General features: G+C 39.2%; 1 protein-coding gene across 3 annotated transcripts in view; it reads left to right on the top strand.

Annotated features, from left to right (window-relative positions):
- sdk2a (sidekick cell adhesion molecule 2a) overlaps positions 1 to 12,722 on the top strand; it is a 192,355-nt gene that overhangs the window by 159,906 nt on the left and 19,727 nt on the right. For all 3 annotated transcript variants that reach the window (XM_051102943.1, XM_051102939.1, XM_051102933.1), the window contains exons 27-37: positions 62 to 251; positions 350 to 448; positions 2,372 to 2,566; positions 2,650 to 2,851; positions 2,957 to 3,060; positions 3,322 to 3,392; positions 3,504 to 3,639; positions 5,765 to 5,821; positions 6,405 to 6,506; positions 6,673 to 6,788; positions 9,056 to 9,242. In XM_051102943.1, the coding sequence (XP_050958900.1) occupies positions 62 to 251; positions 350 to 448; positions 2,372 to 2,566; positions 2,650 to 2,851; positions 2,957 to 3,060; positions 3,322 to 3,392; positions 3,504 to 3,639; positions 5,765 to 5,821; positions 6,405 to 6,506; positions 6,673 to 6,788; positions 9,056 to 9,242 (1,459 nt within the window). The remainder of the gene's footprint in view (positions 1 to 61; positions 252 to 349; positions 449 to 2,371; positions 2,567 to 2,649; positions 2,852 to 2,956; positions 3,061 to 3,321; positions 3,393 to 3,503; positions 3,640 to 5,764; positions 5,822 to 6,404; positions 6,507 to 6,672; positions 6,789 to 9,055; positions 9,243 to 12,722) is intronic.

Genomic DNA, 12,722 nt, shown 5'->3' with positions numbered 1-12,722 from the left:
TGTTCTTGAGTCCTTTGTAGTAGTGAAGAGATGCATCTGTTTTTCCTCTCATGATTTTCAGGTGGTATACAAGGAGAAGGATGCAGAGTCAGCCCTGCGTTTCTGGACGGTAGAGGGAAATAACACTTACAGTGTCCAGCTCACTGGCCTTGGGAAGTACGTGCTTTATGAGATCCAGGTTCTAGCCTTCACCCGTATAGGAGATGGCATGCCTAGTTCTCCACCCATCTTTGAGCGCACACTTGATGATGGTGAGAGTCTAAACCTCAGTTAACAACAACCAACCATTAAGTTATGAATCTTGCTTGTGGTGTGCTAGTTACATTTACATATACATTTTTTTAAACAGTTCCTGGGCCTCCAGTCGGCATCCTTTTCCCTGAAGTCAGGACTTCCTCAGTGAGACTGATCTGGCAACCTCCTGCCCAGCCAAATGGCATTATCCTTGGTAAGTTTTTTAGGTCTTTACTATTATTACTTGTCATACTGTACTATATGATCACAGTGGGATTATTGTCAAATCCATGGCGTGATATATTTAGTGCAATAAATCAGTCTTCAAGTAATTTGTTACACTAGATCAGAGGTGCCCAAACTCAGCCCTGGAGGGCCAGTGTCCGGCAGAGTTTAGCTCCAACCCCAATTAGACACACCTAAACCAGCAAATGTAGCTCTTATTAGGCAAACTAGAAACTTTTTGCAGATATGTTAGGCAAGCTGGAGCTAAACTCTACCAGACATTGGCCCTCCAGGACCGAGTTTGGGCACCCCTGCACTAGATGAATGATCAAAAACTTGCAACAAGACTTGCCCTGCGACAGGATTAAACTAGTTGGGATCCAGGACATCAGATTATTATATACAATTATTATCAACTTAAATAGGCACAGAAGCTCATTTACTTTTTAGCATCCTTGTTAGCCATTTTCTATGCCAGTCGTCCCTGGTTCAAATCCCGCTTGGAGCACTGCGAGTAGAGCCAGTTTTGTTGGTGCCTTGACCCCAGATAGGAGTGACGTTTAGGGCAGGGGTGTCCACACTCAGTCCTGGGGGGCCAGAGTCCTGCAGAGTTCAGCTCCAGCTTGCCTCAGCACACCTGTCTGGAAGTTTCTAGTATACCTAGTAAAACTTGATTAGCAGGTTTAGGTGTGTTTAATGAGGGTTGGAGCTGAACTCTGCAGGACAGTGGCTCTCCAGGAGCAGGATTGGACACCTTTGGTTTAGGGGATGAATGTAATAAAGGCTAGCTTGTAGATGTGCAGGACTTTCTTGGCCTCATGAGGCGCACTAGGCACTGATGGAGGAAGCTGTACTCTTTAGTATCCTTGTTAGCACACTTGCCTCATATGTTGTTTGATGCTGACTCAAATCCCACCCAGAACAGGGAAAGTAAGACCAGCTATATTGGTGCTGTGATCTAGATGGGAGTGAGGTTTAGGGAATGAGTGTAATGAAGGCTAGCTGGTAGAGATAGCTGTGCAGGAAACCTCCTTGGCCTCATGAGACACAATAGGGGCTGACGCAAATGGCTGTGGTCTTTAGCATCCTTGTTAGCACCCCTACCTCATATTTCGTTTGATGCAGACTCCGATGCCACCCAGAATGGTGCAAGTAGGACCAGTTATATTGGTGCCGTGACCCGGGAGGGAGTGAGGTTTAGAGGGTTGTAGCAGAGCCCAGATAGTAGAGATTACTGGGCAGGTATACCTAACTTCCCTGGCCTCAAGAAACACACTACCTATTGTGGTTAGGTACTGTAGCTGAAGTCTTTAGGTACTAGAGGCTGCAGTCTTTAGCATCCTTGTTAATGTGTCTACCTCTGATGCCGGTTTTTACGCTAGTTTAAAACTAGTTCTATCATGACAACTCTCTAAAGATTTTAGCTTGGATATGACAATGATAATGTATTTGGTCTTGGTGGAATATATCTGCTACACTGCTGCTGTTGGTTATTGCTGTTGTTGTAGATTATTGCTGCTGCTGCTTCAAAGCAAGTACAAGAACTTGCTAAAGCCAATACATATGCAGATACAGTGCTGTCATCATTTAAGACATACTGCTGCTGCAGAAATAGCATATATATATTAACCCATAACAGATCTATACATGTGGAGCTGGGGAGGTGGAGGGTTTCAGAGGAACTCTGAAAGCTCTTTGCGAAATGCTCTAGTGAATGCTAATCAGCCATTTAAATGTAAAGCAGCAAGCTCACTCGCTGTGTATGCAGCATGAACCAATCAGCTTGTGCCAAGTAATTTTATGCTGTGAACATCATCAGTTTGCATTAACTTTGCATTAATTGGCATTTACATTTACATGATGATTAAATTCAGAATCCTCTGACTGTAATGTTTATGTGTCTCTTATCTAGCATATCAGATTGCATACCGGAAAAACTCTTCCAGTATTACTTCTGCCAGTGTCGATGTGCTCAACCCAAGTGCACGACAGTATACAGCAACTGGACTGAAAGCAGAAAGTGTTTATGTGTTCCGCCTCACGGCTCAGACACGAAAGGGATGGGGAGAAGCAGCCGAGGCACTGGTGGTCACTACAGAGAAGAGAGGTACTGCTTCATCTCTCTTTACAAGGTTAAGTGCTTTGTACTACATGTCATGGATTACAACTGCTTGTCTGATCTCCGCTCAGCACGCCCTCAGCCCACAAGTCGTCCCGTTGTGCCTCAGGAAGAGGTCCAGGCCCGCAGTGTGCTGTTGTCATGGGAACCAGGCAGCGATGGTCTGTCGCCCATCCGATACTACACTGTCCAATACAGAGAGCTGCCTGACAGCAATTGGACGGTCCACTCTGCATCCGTCAACCATGAGGCTACTTCGTACGTCATAGACAAGTAAGCCTGAAATGAGCCTGTACCAAACTTTTTAAACTTTGAAGGTCATAGAAAACAAAACAGGTAGTGCCACAGTAGTCCTACTGAGCTTTTTTCTATTCACAGACTCAAGCCTTTCACTTCCTACCAGTTCAGAGTGAAAGCCACTAATGATATTGGGGACAGCGAATACAGCGAGGAGAGTGAGGCAATCACCACTCTACAGGACGGTAGGGGCAACTGCTTTAATGCTGTTGGGGAACAAATTCCCAAGGCCTGAGATGAATCATAATGTGGCCAAAATAGGACACAGTCAGTGAAGGGGGAAAACTGCAGGGCTGTCTCACGCTTGACCTTTGGCGTGTAACAGAGCGCTGCTAACAGTTACACCACAATTAACTGGTTTCCATTCTTGGTTATTCCACTCTTATCAGGGTCTTTGCAGCTCTGCAGTCATTAACTGAACAAACTGTCTGTTTGTGTTCCATTAGCACCCGACAAAGCTCCCACAATCCTCTCTGTGACACCACACACCACCACATCTGTGCTGGTCCGCTGGAAGGTGAGGTCCGATTCATCATGCTGTTCTGAGAGAGAACACAAGTGTTTATCTGTTGTTGAGCGTTGTGTTTACAACAGGAGATAATGACATAATCTGTTCAAACCCATCCAGCCACCCCCCGAGGAGGAGATCAATGGTATTTTGCTTGGTTTTCGAGTACGCTACAGAGAACTGCGTTATGACCGCCTACGCAGCTTCACCGTGCGCACAGTTAATAGCCCGGCAGCCAACTGGGCCGAGCTCACAGGTGAGTCTTTAACTTACTCAAATAAAGAACATTTTCCCTTACAAAATATACAGTGGTATCTATAGACATTTTGTCTCATGGTATGAAATAATGGCTTGACTATGATATCCATGTACAGTGCCAAGACGTAATACTACCATGTACTTAAAGGATTCGTTCACTTCCAGATTAAACATTTCCTGATAACTTACTGACCCCTATGTCATCCAAGATGTTTATGTCTTCAGTCGAAAAAAAAATTAAGGTTTTTGATGAAAACATTCCAAAATTTTTCTCCATATATTGGACTTCAATAGCAGTTTTAATGTAGGGCTGTCACTAACAGTTATTTTGGCAAGCGAGTAATCTGTTGATTATTCTGTTGATTAATTGGATAATTAGATTATTATAAGGTTTTTTGTAATAAAAATCAACTTAAGCTAATAATAGCCTTTAAAATGACATAAAATACATACATAATAGCTAGAGGTAACAATAATTAGGCTAGTTCCAATAAAGCAAGTAATCATATGGTTTTACTGAACAAAACTGTTAAAATAAAAAAGTATTATAAACAATACAGCTAACATACATTACGCATCATAACAAATGACTGCAGAGGGTGCCAATGGCCTGACAGTTGTTTTTACCCTTTACTGCTCGATGCAATCCTTGTTTAATATTGACTCAACAACATTTAATTGAAATGTCCACTTGACCTGTAACATTTTGCCATTTTTGTATGACAGAAATGCTACAGCCACTGTAATTTCTTGAATATGTGGACATAAAATGTGTAAACTCAGAGTGAGGGTTCAAACTTTTATTTTGAATATACAAATGCATAATGCAAATGCAAATACATATACATATGCACGTAAACTACACATTTGCAAATAATTAAGTGCATATATTAAACCTGCATCTCATATATTTACAATACAGTTTGTGAATTCACAATAGCATTATGCTTTGTTATGATTTTAATTGGGCTTAATATATCATGCAGGCTTGGAAAAAAGTCTAATAATATGTTTTGTGGATTCTCATCCGTGGAAGTTGCCACATCCGGTATTTTGCCGGTTACTTAACATGGGTACAATGCAATCGAGGATTTTTTAACATCGAGTACTCGAATTGAATCGAGGAATCGTGACAACACTATTTCAATGCAGCTTTAAAGAGCTCTACACAATCCCAGCCGAGGAATAAGAAAATCGTCCAAGCAAAACAATCGTCCGTTTTCTTAAAAATAATAAAAAACGTATGTACTTTTTAACCACAAATGCTCGTCTTGCACTAGCTTGATTTCATGCATTACTTAGTCACGTTGGAAAGGTAACTGGTGACGTAGGCGGAAATACCTAACCAGTGTTTACAAAGCGAACATGCAAATAAAGTCAAACACACTTTACAAAAAAGGTAAAACAATGATGAGATTAAAAAACGATGAAAATGAGATGGAATATTTTTCCCGAAGTACGTAGGCGAACAACAACTTTTCAGTGTGATACATTAATGCAAGTCATGGATGTACATCGCAGAGCTAGTGCAAAACGAGCATTTGTGGTCAAAAAGTATATGCTTTTTTTTTCGATTGTTTCGCTAGATAAGACCCTTATTCCTCAGCTGGGATTGTGTAGAGCCCTTTGAAGCTGCAGTGAAACTGCAGTTTGGACCTTTAACCTGTTGGCTCCCATTGAAGTCTACTATATGGAGAAAAATCCTGCAATGTTTTCCTCAAAAACCTTCATTTTTCGTTTAGTTTTATTAATTTTTTTATTAGACTGATGGCTAATGCCAAAAACCTCTCACCATGTAAACCAAGTAACTACTGTACTACATATAAGAACGTGCTAGCTCGTCTGTTTCTTGTTTTCCATAACAGCAGATTCTATAGCGGCTCGTCTCATTAACATGCATGTAATGAGAGCTTTACAGTGTAGGAGGGCTGCGTTAATTGTCTTCTCAGCAGATAGTTTTTCTCTTGAAGTCTGTAGAGCTGCCAGACTTTCTGCTAGCATGAGCTAATGCACTAATCCAGCTCTTCTCTCTCTTTTACTCTCTTTATACTTCTCTCTCTTTACCTTTGGTCTTCCTCGCTGTCAACCTCTGCCTCCTCTCCCCTCCACCGAACCGCCTTCAGCCCCCTACAGTGTGAGGAACCTGACTGAATCCTCACTTACCCAATACGAGCTGGATAGTAAGTCCTGAGATTCGCTCTCGCTTTTTCATCGGTGTTCGTATCTGCATCATTTATTACCAGTGTTGGGAAGGCTAATTCCTACAAAATAAAGATGTTCACATTTGCACAGGGACTCAAATCTGTGAAACATTTTTCACACCGGTTCTTTTAAATGAACTGTCTGAATGAAAAGTAGCTTGTTAGTGGTAAAAGTACACAGTTTTTAAAACGGCTGAGCAAATGTCACACTACTGAAGAACATTAAGTTAGCAGCTATTCGCTAATTTTGTAGTTAGTTACTCCCCAACACTGCTTCCCACTCATCCATTCGCTCATCCTGCCAAGCTCAATCTCTGAACTCTAGTAACGTCTCTTTCTCACACCTCGTTTATTTGCTCACACGAGAGCCCAGTCTCATTTGTTTCTCTTCTCACGTCTGGTCTTGTCAGACTGTGCCCATTTCTCTCCACACTGTCATTGACTTTTCCTCTCAACATCTCACTTCATTGGAACGGGATCATTATGTTTTAGCACCACTTAAGGTTTTATCCTGCTATATTGAATAGAGTGTGTACGTGTGCACATTTTCTCCATTGTTCAGATCTGAATAAACACAAGCGCTACGAGATCCGACTGAGCGTGTATAACGCGGTAGGGGAGGGGCCCACCAGCTCGCCGCAGGAGGTGTTCGTGGGAGAGGCGGGTAAGGGTGCAAATATTCCTCCTTGATGCTCTAAGTCAATATTGTTGATTTCATGGTCTAACGAAAACGTGCAGTAGTGCTGTCAGTCAGTATAAAGTCTAATAAATCAGTTCAAACTGTCTAGGTGTTGCCAAATTCGTTGTCTCTCTCTCTGTGTGCTCATCAGTGCCAACCGCTCCACCTCAGAATGTCGCTATCCAGTCCTCAACAGCTACTCAGCTTGATGTCACATGGGACCCTCCCCCAGTGGAAGCACAGAATGGGGATATTCAAGGCTATAAGGTACAGCATTTTGATGTGCCTCAGCAATTCAAAGACTATTAAAACAGTGGTTCTTTGAACCAGGGACTTCGTTAGGCCCTTTTTAGTAGGACACAGTAAAATATCACTGTGCCCCCAGTGAAACATTATAATTCCTTGTTTGCCAATGGAGATTACCATATTCCAACATGAAAATTATTTCTTCCTGATAATATTTCAGCAATTAAGTTGTGTGTTTTCTGTTAGTTTAGAATCAGAACTATCAATGCCAGATTCGTCAATGAATCCCCCCCCACCTAATTTCTTACCAGTGTTACATCTGAATATTTTCACACAAATACAGATTTGATAGATTTTTTTCCAACATTGCACTGACTGCTCTAAAAGATGAGACGCCAGTGTTTCAGGAGTTTGACAACGTTTTATTTCCTACTTGGGTTTGTGTATATGCTTATGTGTATAGTATTTTTTTTTTTTCCAAGACATTGTTAGCCAGAGTTTCTTGTCATATAGCTGGTAAAAATTTGATTCCTAAACAGTAGCATAGCCATTAAACTATATCTTATGATTTTAAATCAGTATTTAACCTCAGAACGATCTGAAAGTAGAAAGAGGTACTAAAGTCTGATTTTGTGCTGGTTAAATGATTATCATCTCAATTCAAGTGATGAAGGATTTTGAAAGTCTGACAGTAATCAGTGTTGAGTACTACTATTAGGTTGACCTTGCCTGCTTGAAATGTTTCAAAATGTTATAAAAAATAGAAATGTATAGAATAGAATAGAATTAGAAAAACAGAAATTTAAATTTGCAAAAGTAATTGGAAAGTAATCAAATGTAATCAGTTACATTAATAAAAAATGGAAATAGTTACACTACTTATTACATTTTAAATAGGGTAACTTGTAACCTTCCCAACACTGTTGCTCACATGGGTTTGCAAAAATGTCTGAAATTGTTCATGATTAAAAGTTCCCTTTTGACAATAGGCATGCTAATAAGCAACTAGGCAACAGTGAGAGCTGGTCCCTAAACTAAAGTGTTACCACATTGACTAAACCAGTAAGGTGAGTCTGTGACAACCTGACAACCCTGGTGAAAAAAACAGCTGGTAGGTATGTTTTGATGCTGGGATGCTGGGACCAGCATAAACCAGCAAAGGACCAGCTTAAACCAGCATCAAAACATACCTAACCAGCATATGCTGTTTTTTTTCACCAGGGAAAGCCAATGTACTGTCATTGTGTAATGTTGGGGATAGTGGGGGCTCTTTTAAAATAACTGACCAAAATTTGGAAATGTAATTAATGTGTCACCCAAAAGCTTTCAAGGTCCGTCATCCATCCAGAAGCCATAACTGCTTAGAAATGCCCTAGCAACCACTCTGTAGTAACCACTTCTGTATCCACCTAGAAAGGCTTCAGATTCATCAAATGTCTCTTCAGGCTGCCCAAGAATTCCAAATACTGAAGTCTTATGTAACCTTCAAGCTTTAAACCTTTCTTCGGGCTGCCCGAGTATTCACTACAAAAGGCTTATGTAACTTTCGAACATCAAACCAATCTTCAAACAGTTTTAAACTTTCAGGCGAAGCTTTGTCAAACCAATATTCAAAGTATATTCTTGACAAACTTTATCTTTCAAGTTGTTTTCGGCAGTTCGGTTTAGAGCCACTAGTGGCGCATAAATTACGTGGAAGCCATGTTTACATAAATACGTCCACAGGAATTACTCCTTAAACGCACAAATTTAAGTTCATAAACAGAAGTACCACTGTTAAAGGAGTTTTAGGCAACTTTACAGCTCAAATAACACATATTTTGGTAGATAATAATAATATGTGCATTTTAAAGGTGTTAGCATTAGCATCGCTGGAGTTAAACGTTGCACTGCCATCTATTGACATGGATCAGTAGCATTTTATGTAAATTACACTGATACTCATAATGTGTTTTTGCCAGTCTTTCTGTCTTCTGAATTCAGAGCTTTTTTACCTCTGCAGCCATACAAGTATTGATTACTGATTTAAAGCAACGGACGTCATAACACGGTTGTTTTTAGTGTGAACAGGCTAAGAAAGCCTCATTCTTCCATTCTATTCTATTAGAATAGAATAATGATTAGGTGACTAAGTGGCACTTTGTCTGATAGACTGATTTAATCAGACACGGTCAGGCTTGGTCTGAAAACTTTGAGGAGTTTTGCTCTAAAATATTAGGCTTGATAGCCCAGCAGATTTACATATTCTGAAATTATTAATTTGTGTGATTTGTGATCTGTCTCTCTAGATTTATTATTGGGAGTTTCAGCTGCAGAATGAGACCGAGCGACTCCGCACTCTCTTTCTGCCGGAGCTGAGCGTGAAGCTGAAGAACTTGACTGGCTATACCACCTACATGATCAGCGTGGCTGCTTTCAACGCGGCTGGGGACGGCCCGCGCTCGCTGCCCACCAGAGGGCGCACTCAGCAAGCAGGTGATCCGCTGGACACAAGTCCATGCAAAATACATCAGTCAACAAGCAGTGACCTTCATGCTGCCTGAAATGCTTTGGGAGAATATTCTAGATCTTTGATTTCACTGTTTTCCCAAAGCACCCTGCTGGAAAGGTTATTAATTTTCAATTGGCCGGATCACATCATACAGATTGCATGAGGGCTGTGCTGTTAGATTGTAGAGGAGATGGGTTGTCTCTGAGTATTGGGGGGTGGCGTGTAGGAACGGAAGCTCGTTGACAGATCGCATAGGATGGGGAGCTGGGAACTGGGTTGGAGAAAATAGGCCTCATATTGAGGAAGTGCTTTTTGGCAGGTCAGCATAAGGAGAACTGTGTTCCAAGCGATTGAGAAAAGTTAATTCAGCCTTTTCCGCTCCCTTAAAGACTGTGACAGTATAGTGAGGAAGGAACAATGAGAACAGTACAAGCGAGACTGAATCTTGGCTCAGCTTACACTAAGACACTGGGAGATGAGCCAACACGAGACCCTGTGCCAGTCTTCCGGAGGGCAAACAAACTCCTTACATTACTGCAACATTACCCTGACCTCTAACTGAAGAAGAGTGCTTAAATATACATTTGCTGAGAAGTTTTTTTGAAAGCTTTCTGCATCTAGCTGTATCCACCTGCCAATAGTGGATGAACTGATATAAAATATAAATAATATTTAAAAAAAAGTCTTACCAAAACAGTATACTTAGGGTACAATGGGGCTAAAGGCACACACTAAGAAAAAATGTGCAAAAATACATCATACAAGTCGTCTAGTAATCTTATAAATGTACGAGGTGGCAAGAAGGGCCTTTTACCCTACACACGGGGTAAAAGGCTCACCAGCATGGGGTAAAAGGCACATGGTATTGATACAAATACTTTAGCTAAAATAATGTTGCTGTTGTTTTTTTTTTTGTTTTTTAATGTCGAAGTTAATACTTGTTCAAAACAATCACTTTAGCAAAGTTTTCTATTTTCTGCTTATTTTGATAAATAAAATAATTAATTGTTCAATAAATATACTGTCATTAAAATGTTAATATAAAACATATTAAAATGCAGAAAGAAAAATCATTTTAAAATGTAAATATTCTGAAAGCATTGAAGGAGATCCTGTAGTAATTTAATGAATATTTACTAAGGGTTTAACGGTACACAAATGTCACGGTTCGGTACGTACCTCGGTTCGGGGGTCACGGTTCGATGCGATTTCGGTACAACAGGGCAAAAAAAACAACAAATCTACTGTGCTTGCTATGCTAAAGTTCTTTTCATTTATTTTGAACAGACAGTAGTACAAATTACAATTTTTTTTTCCACCTAGATGTGAAAGTACTAAATATTATATCAAATTATAATGTTATATATAATCTGCAGTACATATACGAGGAATAAATACTTGAAATATATTTGATTTAGTTAACAGATAAACAAGGGGGGAAAAAACAATGCGACACGTAATGTAGCCTTTAATTTTCTTTAATTTACAAAAGACCTTTTACAGTGATGCATTATTAATAAGACAATAAATGACAGTGTTTTAAGTTGATTTTGCTGGTATAAGGAAACAGTTGAAATAATTGCGCCGGCGCACACACACATAAAACGTATCAGTTTTTAGGCTTCCAGCATTGCTAACTTGACAGCGCAGTTGGTACTTCATCAAAATAAAATACAGTGAACCAACGCACCCTCCTCATTGTTTCAACGTTGGAACGTGACTGAAGTACAAAGCCTATAATTTACATGTTAAATACTAGTTTAGCATTTGGATGCATCGCAAATATGGAAATATTATTGAATATTTGGATTTTTGCCGAATGAGAGAGGTAGGATTACATGAGCACAAAGCTCCATTTCACAAACAGTTGAATACGCAAGCCTTTAAAGTAACGTTAAACTCCTTTGTCTTAGAATCAGCACGATCACTGTCTAGTGGGCTTTGTTTTCAAATGTGCAACTCACGGCATTCGCTGTTCTTTTCTCAACGGTTATTAAACAGCGTTGCATTACTGCGGACGCCCCCTTCTGGATTGAGGGTGAATTGCCTGTATTCGTTGTAAGCCACATGCACCAAACCGAGATGTCCGTACCGTGACGGTTCGGTACGAATACATGTATCGTTACACCCCTAATGTTTACAGTAGTAACAACAAATGATATTTTATTATATGATATGATAGATACAATGTTTTTAAATATGATGGTTTCATTCTGAACATGGTGATTATCTCTAAGATAAACACCCAACATAATATATGATATTTACCATCTGAATCTAACAATGTCATGTCAACAAATGGAAAAGTCAGCCTTCTGTTAATTATCATGGTAATTATTGAGGCTTTTAGCTCCAACAGCAGGGGAGCTTTTTATCCGAAATTTCATACTTTACATATTATTTTGTTATTTAAAAACTGCTGTTTTAATTATCTTAAACTGAAAATCGTTAAGAAGAGCTTTGTCTCAAAATTCTATATTGAAGGATTTTAACGATTCTAATTTGTTACTATTTTTAAAAACATCAAATATTAGATCAAGTAAGCACAAAATCGACTTTGCGCTGCTGCCCATGATCAGACAAATTTGCATGTGTTTCTCGAAAAGCAGATGTTTTGGAAAGTGCTACGCCACGTTTTTCTTCCATCTAGTGGTTTCGAAGAAAATAATATCACCTTTTACCCCCATTGTACCTTACTATAGTCGCCTGGGTATATTTGTAGCAATAGCTAACAATACATTGTATGGGTGAAAATGACTGATTTTTCTTTTATACCAAAAATCATTAGGATATTAAGTAAAGATCAGGATCCATGAAGATATTTTGTAAATTAAAAATATATCAAAACTTAATTTTTGACTAGTAATATGCATTGCTAAGGACTTCATTTTGACAGCTTTAAAGACGATTTAGATTTTTTGGACCCTCAGATTCCAGATTTTCAAATACTTGTATCTCATCCAAATACTGTCATATTTATTATCATAACAAACTATTGTTTTAAATTGTAATAATGTTTGACAATACTTCTGTTTTTACTGTATTTCAGTCAATTAAATACAGCCTTTTTAAGCATAAGAAACTTTAAAACATGAAAAAAAATGTTGCTTCCAAACTTTTGAACAGTACTGTGTATGATTATTATTATTTCCATCCACATATTTTCGTTTTGATATAGTAATGGCAAGAGAATTCCACACATATTCTGAGACACCCAAGATAAAATCCCGATACCTTTATTGTCTGAGGTAAAAGCTATTGCAAGCTTTTATCAGTAGTATATCCTGTCAAAGACGCACAACATATTTTGACTTCGGTAGACTCATATCACTTACTTCAGCAGGATTCATATTATTGATCTTATAATTTGATTTATAGCATGTATTATGTTGCAGCTCCTAATAAATTTATCTGCCAACTGCGAGTAACTGTTTTATTTACTCACCAAGGTCAATTTTTACTTG

This window comes from Labeo rohita, chromosome 3 (assembly GCF_022985175.1).
Source record: "Labeo rohita strain BAU-BD-2019 chromosome 3, IGBB_LRoh.1.0, whole genome shotgun sequence".
In the NCBI taxonomy this organism is placed as follows: Eukaryota; Metazoa; Chordata; class Actinopteri; order Cypriniformes; family Cyprinidae; genus Labeo; species Labeo rohita.
This window is presented reverse-complemented; position numbering and strand designations above follow the sequence as displayed.